A 12,143-nucleotide genomic window follows, 5' to 3' on the forward strand; every position below is an offset into this window, starting at 1 on the left:
AAACTGTATTCGAAACCATCCTTGGAGCGCGTGTTGTGAAATATACAATTATTAATTATTTTGCAAAATCCAAGCAAATTATTAATAGCACATTCATTTCAGCAGTCAGATGTATGACCTGCAAATTCCAGTGAGTTATTAATAGCAGACTGGAATTTTATGACAATTATTGTTAAAATGGGTAATAATATTGCTCCGAACTACTTACAAAGATGTAATTCGACCTTCTGTTATTAACAATGAGATGTATATCACTCAATACTTTGGCAACTTTACTGTAGAACTACCTGGTAACAAAATTAATTTCTGCCTTTTACAATTTACCAACTGAAACCAGAAGTAACTCATCTATGCAAGATCTTACAACCTGAACCAGAATAAACATAACCCATTTGTTGTGCTTAAATACTGTACATCAATTATATACCTGTATATTGATACTGCTGTACATCAGTTATATACCTGTATATTGATATCACTGTACATCAGTTTTATATCTGCATACTGATATTGCTGTACATCAGTTACATACCTGTATACTGATATCACTGTACATCAGTTATATACCTGTATATAGATATCACTGTATGTCAGTTATATACCTGTATATTGATATTGCTGTATGTCAGTTATATACCTGTATATTGATATCATTGTACATCAATTTCTATACCTGTATATTGATATCACTGTACATCAGTTACATACCTGTATATTGATATCACTGTATGTCAGTTATATACCTGTATATTGATATCGCTGTACATCAGTTATATACCTGTATATTGATATCACTACATCAGTTATATAATGGTATATTGATATTGCTGTATGTCAGTTATATACCTGTATACTGATATCACTGTACATCAATTTATATACCTGTATATCACTGTACATCAGTTACATACCTGTATATTGATATTGCTGTGTGTCTGTTACATACTTGTATATTGATATTGCTGTGTGTCAGTTATATACTTGTATATTGATATTGCTGTATGTCAGTTACATACCTGTATATTGATATTGCTGTATGTCAGTTATATACCTGTATATTGCTATCACTGTACATCAGTTATATACTGGTATATTGATATCACTATAAATGTTATATACCTGTATATTGACATTGCTGTATGTCAGTTATATTCCTGTATATTGATATCACTGTACATCAGTCATATACTGGTATACTGATATCACTATAAATGTTATATACCTGTATATTGATATTTCTGTATGTCAGTTATATACCTGTATATTGATATCACTGTATGTCAGTTATATACTGGTATACTGATATCGCTATAAATCTTATATACCTGTATATTGATATTGCTGTATATCAATTATATACCTGTATTTTGATATCACTGTACATCAGTTACATACCTGTATATTGATATCACTGCATGTCAGTTAGTACCTACCTGTACATTGATATTGCTGTATGTCAGTTACATACTTGTATATTGATATCACTGTATGTCAGTTACATACCTGTATATTGATATTGCTATATGTCAGTTATATACCTGTATAATGATATTAATGTATGTCAGTTACATACATGTATATTGATATTGCTGTATGTCAGGTATATACCTGTATATTGATATCACTGTAGGTCAGTTACATACCTATATATTGCTATTGCTGTATGTCAGTTATATACATGGTCAGTGATATCGCTGTAGGTCAGTTATATTTCTGTACATTGATAGTGATGTACATCAGTTACATACCTGTATACTGATATCGCTGTATGTCAGTTATATACCAGTATACTGACATCACTGTATGTCATTGTTTGACCTGCAGATTGATATCACTGTACATCAGATATATTCCTGTAAACTGCAGCATGAATTTAACATTTTAAAATTTCTCTTTTTCTGTTGGTTCTGCTATTGCAAACAATGATTATTACTGTTTTTTTAGTTAGGTCCCCACCCCCAAAAAAAATATGGTACTTAAAGTTTGGATGTTGATATGGATCTTAAAGTTTGTCATCACCGAATAAATAAATAAAAACATTGCTCATTGCCTTAAGATATTATGTGTTGGTTTATTGTTGAAGATGGCTGATTCATCAAATGGTATCTGGCTGTAAATCACTCTTGAATTTCGAGTCTTTCCATTGGTGGTCTTCATTCCTTGGCTGTTTAAATGTCAATCATCTCTAAATTTATGGTGGAGTTACAATCGTCATGTGTTTTGAGGCGGAGTGGTGATTTGATGGTATCTATTCCTCCACTTTAGAGCATTATAGCGGAGCTAAAGTGGAAGAGGTTTGAAGTCCCCCAATGTGACACGAGGGGTTTCAAAAAATTGTGTCATCTGTATGGTACTATAATATTAAGCAGTGTTTCAAACAGCATTTGTATTGATTATTTATAGATGTATAGTCAACAAAATAGGATGACCAAGACCTTAAAAATTTTCCATAGCGGCTGTCATTTTAGGCATATATAAGTATGCAAGTGTATGCTACGCACATTAAAACCACAAGCAAAGTTATGTAAATTTGCTAAAATATGTTGCGTTTACTATAAATGTTAAAAATAATTTGATAATTAATGGTTTAAATTCTCAATGATATTAATAAGTACAGGATGATGGTGGATACCTGATCTATAAATGTTGTTTTCACTGGGAATGGAAGCATAAAAGGGAGACCTAGAAAACTGTCCTGGGAATGACCCTACATATACATATTGGTCATTTATTTACAGACTGCAAAGAGGCAGCATTTCACCATAGTATGCCCCAAAGAGATTCTGAAGGGACTGCTTCAGGACTTATAATACAGCCATTCTAACAATCTCAATGTATTTGACAGGGCTTAACACAGCTGGCTAAGATTCTAAAGGGACCGAATAGAGGCTATTTGCAGGATCATTACCATAAAAATCAGAAATTAGGTCACATGATTTGTAACAAGCTCAGTCACACAGACGATTGATGATGTTGTTGTTGTTGTTGGGTTTTAGCGCCATTTATCAGCACACAATTGGCTATACATGGCAGCCAGTATTAATGGTGGAGGAAGAACCCGGGAATACCCTGGAAAGAACCACCGACCCATGAGAAGCTACTGGCAAGCTTTCTCACATACCCATACTGGCTGAATTCGAGACTCGAACCAGCGAAGACAGAGGTGAGATGGCAGTGATCCATAACGGAGAGCGCTTTAGACCACTCAGCCAATCGGAGCCCCCACAGATGATTGATCCCTTCATTACAATGTGTGAATTTCAAACATTATTAAACTTGTCAGAAACTTTAATGATATAAATGATATATTCCAAACATAATATAAAAATCAGACCTGAAATATGACCTCCAGAGTGGCAACTAGGTAAAAGACCACACCATTAATAGGCATGGATCTTGTGATATACACAGCGCCATACCATAAGCTCAAGCAGGGAAATCTGGAAAAATCATATCATAGGTTAGTGACTTAGAATGTTTATTATTCTATGCACTCAAGTAATCTTGGTCAAAGAAATGTCACTGTGGAAATGAGAGTACAAAATGCATTCAAAAAAAATGAACTGTCATCAGCAGTCACATGATCCCATTAAGGATGGACTAGGACCATATGTGATTGGGAGGGTGTCTGATCTAGATTTTGAACGTAGCTTTAACAATTTTAAGTCATATAAAAAAATGTTTGAAGTGTAGCAGTTTAAAGTGATAAGCAGACATGTAGCATGTCGCACCCAGTCATTGTTCTGACACCATGGCAACCAGTCCTAACACTAACCTCTTAACACTGAGTGCCTAGCGAGGCAGCTGTTAACAACATTTAAAAAAGTCTTTGGTATGACTTGACCGAGGTTCAAATCCGTGACCTCCTGCATCCATGGTGAATGCTCTAACCACCTGGCCATGGGAACGGTCTATGTGATTGGTAGATTCACTGTTAAAAATAACCCATAAAAGATGACAAGTGACATTTTTGACAGAAATTAAAAGACAAACAAGTAATGAAGGCCCATTCCATAAACTTTGAATGTTTTAGAATAAAATATTCTCTTGTGGACTTTACCTGAATTGCATCAGAGTACTCATTTTGACCCCTTTGGGTCAAAGCCTCTATATCCTCCTTTCTCCTTCCTGTCAACAAAGTGGTCCAAAACCATCCAAAACTCTACACTTAACAGCCATGGGGTATTCACTCTGAACTGTAATCCTGTGATCTGTGAAACAGACATCAAAATATTAGCTTCATAATAATAATCTCACACTGGTTTACTGCTGCCATATTCCTGTAGCAGATTTCAATTTATTCATATGGTGTGTTTTGTGGTCCTTTGTAAGGTCATTACACAGTAATTTACTCTACATAGTGAATAAAGTATTCATGTGTAGTCCATGAAGTTATTGACAGCTAACACTTTTTTCACAGATTTAATAATTTAAAAAAAAAAGATAAATGTTAATGAAAGAATTATTAACTCAACAAAACAATGTTGCAATTTTTCTATACCACCACCACCACCACCCAAAAACTGTATTAAGAATTTATTTAAGACATTTGGACCCTTCTACCTTTATTTCTAACATAAAAAATATAACTGTTCAAAGACAGCAAAGTTTGCCCCCATATTTTTTTTCAGATACACAAGTTTTATACTAGTATTTGCCAGAACTCACAATGATCAATACCAGGTGATATCAATAGACAAACCAAGTGAATGATCTGAGATCAGTTACTTTTTTCACTGACATCTTAGGATGTATGCTCATATCCACCTTGATGACTATACAAGCAACTGGGTCAAACAAAGCTAAATATCTGAGGTGTACACAGTCACAGAAGTGTAAAAGGTAGTTCATCGTGACCTAATTTTGGTATCATGTGCATGAGAATGTCAGGTAACATGACTGTACAAGCAAATGTGACAGAAAATCAGCTATGTACAATCAGCTGTGTTCAAAACAATGACCTATTCATAAATATAGCTCAAAATGATAGCCAGTTACTGAATTTCTGAGATGTTTGTGATCCTATATTATTGACAACAATCTGATAACACACAAAAATGTGGTTGAGAGCACTCAACTTAGCACAAATATTAATCAAAAATCACATTCGAGCTCCTCAGTTTCAATGTTTGTCGCCTTAATGTTTATTTCTAACTGACAAACAATCTGATAATGTTAAATTCTATTATCCTTGTGTAAATATAAAAAGCTGCATAATCTGCACAAAGCTAGAGAAAATAAAACAAATCTATCTCTGATAACAACCATCTAGCCACAGATACTCCAATTTACCAAACTGCGAGAGAAGAAATGTAGACCACAAACAAGCTGTTGCTTAATTACAGCATGCTATACAAAACATTTATGGCTACAACTATTACTTATTCTCTGCAGTTCTAATCTGTAACAATCTATTTTATACTTATGCCATAATGAGTCACCCTTTACCAATCTGTATTTTATGGTCAAATTTAGAAAGTGACCAAAGCATAACATACCCTTATTGGCACATTATATGTCTGACTCAAGTTTAATAAACATCTATTTAGGCATCATATAATTGACTGAAAAGATTATTTACTGAAAAGCCTCAATGACCTCAAAATCTAGTCATGATAATGAAACTTACAAAGAAAGATCTACTACTACTACTAACCTTATTGTTATTATTATTTTTATTATTGTTATTATTATTATTATTATTTTTTAGATATTTTTTTCTTCTTTTAATGTGGTTGTTGTTACAATTCTGTGCATCAGCATACCCATCTGAATGGTACTTACAACTATAGCATCATATAGCCAAGGTCTTAAAATTGCTATTAAAACCACTAATGACAAAACAAAGATTGGTTTGATTTGCACGTTACATTTTCCAACAATGCTGATTATTTCTTAAATAAATACAAATCTTTTTTATTTCAAAACTGTCCATAACTTAGTTGGGTTTTCCATTTGAAAATACCCTCCCAACATTATCTTGGGGAGTACTTCTGAACATGGTGAACTTAAATAAGGACAATGAGCCAAGAGGCACTATGGATAATTTTACTGAGTGGAGTTTACATAATTTGTTTATTTCAAGAATGACTTGGGGAAATCAACCGTTTCTGCGACTCTACTGGCTTACTCCAAGACACCTTGAAATCAGCAACATGCATCAAAAGTCTTTGACAAGCCGACTTTTACAAAAGGTTTGCTTTAGTCCAATTATTTGCCATACAACTGTTATGTATTGGCATCTCTCGTTATCATGTAAACAACAGGTCATAAACACCACTTGTCGGTGCTGGATTTTCATTTCAAATCATTGGAAATAAGTACTTTTTATAAACAAACATACATGTCAAAGAAATCTCATGAGTTATATTAGTAACAATTATCACCTAGTAACCTTGAAATCGGTGACATGAAAATCAATACAGACAAGTGCTTTTTATAAACAAAAACATGTCAAAGAAATCTCATAAGCTATTAACAATTATCACCTAGTCACACTGAAATAGGTGATATGCATAAAAACAATCTTTGTGAAGCCAATTTTTTTAGCTGGCAAGTAAGGCAAATTTATCAGCTCACAGCCAAATCCTAGGTTTTAAACTGAAAGTCAGGGAATCTTATATACAAAATATTATAATCAAATGATACATTAAATATATTTTTAAGTCAAAAGTAGCTTTGAAAAGTAAATATTCATATTACACCTCTCTCTCTCAATAAGCCATGCACAATGGTGGCCAGAAGCATACATCACACTAAAAAAACATGCATGACAGTTACAGAAGGACCTCAAACAAAATTAAGAGGTTGCCACTACCAAAGGGATATTGAGAAAACTGGGAGGTGGGAAGGAAGGGAGGTAACAGGGTTATTTTCACAGCTGATTACTCATTATATGATCACATTGGGGATAATTGTCAAAAAGAGCCTTTTCTCATTAAGTTATTTGCTTTTCCGAGTAAATTACCTTTATTTTCAAGATCACCAACTTCTCAAAGATTGTTAACAACATTACTCCAAGATGTTTCAACAACCATCACTTGCACTTGAAAAAAAAACATAATACATCACTGTTTTTTGCTGTTGTTAACAACAAAACAAGATTCCTTATTTAAAAAAAGACATTTCCTGAAACAACAGTCAATGTCACAACTTTTTTTTATTGTGATTGTTCTATTAGTAAATACTGATGCCCTAATTTCACTGCAAGCAACAGTGAAATTTCTGCTCATCCCTGGGGAAATGTCTGGGTGCCAAAGAAGGAATTTTAAGCTCACTATGAGCTCTGGACCTTGCTTCTCCACAATGAACCCTATCTATGAAATAAAAGCATTTTATTCACCATGTGCTCATTTTGCTCAGTTGCCTCGTTATCTATGATCACATCTGTGAATGAGTAGGCTAATTTAAGATAGTTTAATTATATTACTTACATAATAATATCTATAAGTGTTAAACTCATCAAATGAAATAAGTATACATGATATACAGCTGTGACCGCAAGCTATGCAGACTGGATTTGGGGGCCTTTTAACTTTTCTTTTAATCCACCTACTTTATTGTATTTTATACAAACAGCATAATGTAAATACAAAACAGCTCTGTGTTTAAGTGAGTGTAACAATACAGTAAATACTTCTGCAAGTTGGAGATCAAAACATTAACAGTCGTCACTTAATTAGGTTCTTACAAAAATTCTTGCAAATGAAGCTGTGATGGTAGAATGGCATTTTGGCATTTGGATACCAGAAGACATATACTGCATTTATGTTTACAATGAATGTACAACTGAAGCACGAATTTCACTTGAAAAAAATCATTTTATTGATACTTATTAATAAACTGAGTGATCTATCTGGCATTTTTTATCAATTTTGATCGTAATTTTCTTAATTTTCAACAAATATATGCCAGATGTGAGGTATTTTCCATTTGAAAAAATGGGAACCGTGCAGAAAATAATGCATTAAGAACTAAGCCTGAAATCATCTACAACCCAGAGATCTCTGAGAAGCGCTTAATTACGCATATCTGGACGCCAATTTTTTTTCTGGGATGCAGAAAATCACAGGCAGGAGTCCTCCATACGCATGTAATAGGTGTGTGGCAAAATTCAAAGACTTGCCAGTCCTGCTTCAGCCACCTGCTTTGTGGGAAAATGTGTTTATCAATTAGCTGTGCTGATATTTACAATGACATAATTCAGTGACTGAAAGACCCCTTGATGTACATACATGTTGCCATTATAAGAGTACATCAAAAAGAACATGATGCAATAGCTGGGCGGTAAGTTCAAAGGCTTTGACTGGCAGCGGGTGGGGAAATGTACTGATATTTACAGTGATTGAATTCAGAGTCAGAAAGACCCAGAGATGTACATGTGGTCATTTATAAAAGTACATCAAATAAACAACTTTAGCTTTCATTATTGTGTTCATTTCCAAATGTATCGCAATAAGTAGTGCACGAGAATCAAGACATGTTGAGACTTAGACAAAATGTCATTCGTAAATTTGGATAAGTATTTTGGGGTTAAACAGCAAACTTACAAATACTGTAACAAGATTCAGAAGAGGGCTAAAGCTACTAGAATTGATAGTCCGGATAGGACACTACCTACATGTAATAAAGTGTATGATGCCTAGCTTAGTGTTTGGAATAAGTCCTTACTTTAATTAACAAAATTCAGTATCACTCTGATGGATGAACAAGAGCTATTTAGGAAGTACATTGACTGACCATACTTTTTTAAAATGCCCCTCACGTTCTAGTGTTGTAGCAAAATGTACTCATCAATAGATCAGTAGCTAGGCCTAGGTTTGATATAAATTACGTTGAAAAACAAACTCTTGCCCATTCACAAGCATATGTTTTGATAGCTGATTGACCATTAACCCTTTTCCGAGTAAGGTAGCATTTATCAATTTCCTGCATGATATCCTTTGATGATAAAACATATAAACATGTGTTTTAAGATCAGAATCGTTGAAATGGATATATATTAACTGACTCTTGTAAACTATTTCGTCATAAAATTAGTTTGAAACTGTAAGTAGGCCTAACAGGAAATAACGACGGACTTCGCTAATTCTGGGATGTACCAGTTTATTAAATTGTCTGTTTTCGTAAATCATACGAAAATATATTCAATCTTTCATTATATATTTCTGTGATGGATTTTTCTATTTTTCTTATGTTTTCCTTATATATTCTCACATTTCTGACCAGTGACAGATATTCAATGGCTTGCAGTTCAACCATGCACAGACGATGCATCCCATCAGACAAACAAATCTACATTCTTCCATTCATCTGCATAAAAATTACAAATCTCTCAGGCAATGAAAGGTAACTAATCAATCAATCGATTAATCGATCGATCAATCAATCATTGTAATCATTAAATATTCAATCATTAAATAAAATTTTAGCTTTATCTAATAACACACGTTTTTGTTTAACAATATATATGACAAACAAGAAACACATATAAAAGAGAACAAACAAATGCAATAGTTTTACCATTAGACCACCGTCTCTTCACACACATTGGAGCTTGCCGAATTCCATTTACTATTTAGCTCGAACAAATTTATAATTCCGTCTGCGAGATTTTCAAATGCACATTTTATAGATAATACATTATAGAAACCTAGATTTTATTTAAGCGCAATAACCAGAAAAGGCAGAAACGATTATACATTATATAACACAGCTGGTAATCTAAAAGAAATCAAGTGAAGTCGCCGTATACAACAGAATCCGCAACCGGCCTAAACGGAAGTTGGGCACATGCTAATTGTAGGTTCTGATCTCTGTGCTGGCATCATGTACATGCGATAGCAAGGGTTTTTATTGTTGTTGTGGTATTGTTTTGTTTTTGTTTCTTCGGGGATGGGTGGGGGATAATTTTAAGAGTAGGTGAGATTTAGTGGCTACCAAATTATTATTGTAAAAAGATTCATAATAAAATAAATACGCAGTAAAGTAATATTCTTACTAATCACAAGTAATATATTTCAGTCATTCTTTTTGATGGAACAGCAAAAATTGCAAACAGGATGTTGGGTTTGTTACAAAGGTACTTACACACGAGCAACCCTCAAGGTATAATGGTACCACACAACCTCAGGTGGGCCGAGCTTAAGGTGTAGGGAACACTGTATTCAGAAATAAACAACAAAACAAGCTGTCATAGATCATCATCCAGTGTCTCACCAATTGTACGCTGATGACACCCAGATATACAAATCTAGCCAGCCGATTGAAGTTGATGCTACCATCCAACGTATAGAGAGGTGCATTTCTGATGTGAAATCATGGATGACATGTAACAAGCTGCAGATGAATGATGATAAAACTGAGGCCATTCCGATCGCAACACAAATACGTTCTCATTCACATTCTTTACCTCAAACAATAAATATCAGCAACACCAACATTAAATTCACAAAACCTACGAAACCTAGGTGTTACTCTGGACAGTACTCTCACATTGCACCAACATGTCATGAACATATGCAAGGCTGCATATCTTGAGCTGAGACGCATCAGCTCAATTCGCAAATATCTTTCACTTGATGCCACTAAGACACTTGTGTGTTCATTAGTACTTTCAAGACTGGACTATTGTAACTCAGATCTGTCTGGTTCATCTCAATATCTACTCCAGAAACTTCAAAAAGTTAAAAACACAACTGCTCGGATCATACTTAGACTACCACGATCAGAGCACACCTCCCCACATATATGTACCCTACACTGGCTATCCATTCGATCCAGAATCAAACACAAAATTTGTTCTTTGTGCTACATTTCACTGTCGGACTCTAGTCCAACATACCTATCCGACCTCACCCGTGTGTACACACCAGCAAGATACTTACGCTCCCCTTCTGACCATCGTATACTCATTATTCCCACTATGAAAACAAAGTCATATGGACAGCGTTCTTTTGCATACCAGGGCCCAGCAAAGTGGAATGAATTGCCCATTGAACTTAGACACAAAGACATGGTGATCACATTCAAGAGGGCTCTCAAAACTCACTTATTTCGACTGCAAGAACAAACTTAAAGACCTAATAATGTTTCCTACCTTAAATATTCTCAGCATGTTTATTTTTATGTTTACTAATTTCATGGTGTTTGTTTTTGTAATCATATCATTATGAGTTTTTTATTTTATAGGTGTTGTCTCATATTGTAAAGCGCTTAGAGCTTCTAAAGATTAGTGGCTGTACAAAGTCCTCGTTATTATTATTATTATTATTATTATTACTATTATTATTAATTGGTGCATTATATAAGAGTTGTACTTTCTGTTATGCATTTTTTAAAATATAAATTGAGTCGCTTGGCAACATGTGAGATTATGTTGATTGATATCCAGATCATATTTCTTTTTATTTTATGATTTTTTAAATGTGGTACACATGGCTGAAAATGTGATGTTGTGACTAGATAACTCTTACCCGTCTGTCGTTCCAGCAGAGTTATCTCCCTTAAATGCCATGGATTACCTGGTTTTGTCCTTGTCAAATTGACAATCTACCATTGTTCTCTATGACAGTGTGTGACATGCATGCTGAGGTAGGATAGAAAGTATATTTATTTCACAAAACATTAACATTGAGGTCTATGGGAAAACAACTGGTACCGTGATACCTCAAACCACACCTCTGCAAATGTCATACCCGACCACTTCATTCTGGAGTTCTACTGTTTGATGACCCTATCTGACAAGTGGTTTAAATATTTACGTCACCAGACTGATAACTCACGCTCGGGTGAATCCATGGTCAATAGTATGCAACTAAAAAAAACTTGCAAGGTTCATTTTTTATGGACATGATCAGTGTTTATCGCTGAAAACAATAATGTACATCCCTCTCTAATAGAGTGTGATTCTCTCTATTCATGTTCTTTGTGGCATGCTGGATTTGATAAAAGAGTCTTAAAAAAATATAAATAGCATAAAATAAAAATAAAAGATTTATTACCAACCTTTAACCCATGTTAAGCAGCGGAGAGTATGAATTTGAGAATGTGGGAATGTTGAAAGTAAAGGATGGAGTAAAGCAGTTAAAAATAACTCATGCTCACAATTATTTTACAAAATTAAAATATTTTAATATGAGAAG

General features: G+C 34.0%; 1 protein-coding gene across 1 annotated transcript in view; it reads right to left on the bottom strand.

Moving 5' to 3' along the window:
• LOC149771050 (voltage-gated potassium channel subunit beta-2-like) overlaps window positions 1–9,742 on the bottom strand; it is a 251,185-nt gene extending 241,443 nt beyond the window's left edge. Inside the window, exons 1-2 of the mRNA XM_089948905.1 lie at window positions 9,523–9,742; window positions 4,061–4,211 (exon numbers count right to left, since the gene is read on the bottom strand). Coding sequence (XP_089805031.1) covers window positions 4,061–4,083 — 23 coding nt within the window. The 5' untranslated portion in view covers window positions 4,084–4,211; window positions 9,523–9,742. The remainder of the gene's footprint in view (window positions 1–4,060; window positions 4,212–9,522) is intronic.
• Window positions 9,743–12,143: the final 2,401 nt, after the last annotated feature.

This window comes from Sinohyriopsis cumingii, unplaced genomic scaffold (genome assembly GCF_028554795.1).
Source record: "Sinohyriopsis cumingii isolate HCF-2022 unplaced genomic scaffold, ASM2855479v2 utg002136l, whole genome shotgun sequence".
Taxonomy (NCBI): domain Eukaryota; kingdom Metazoa; phylum Mollusca; class Bivalvia; order Unionida; family Unionidae; genus Sinohyriopsis; species Sinohyriopsis cumingii.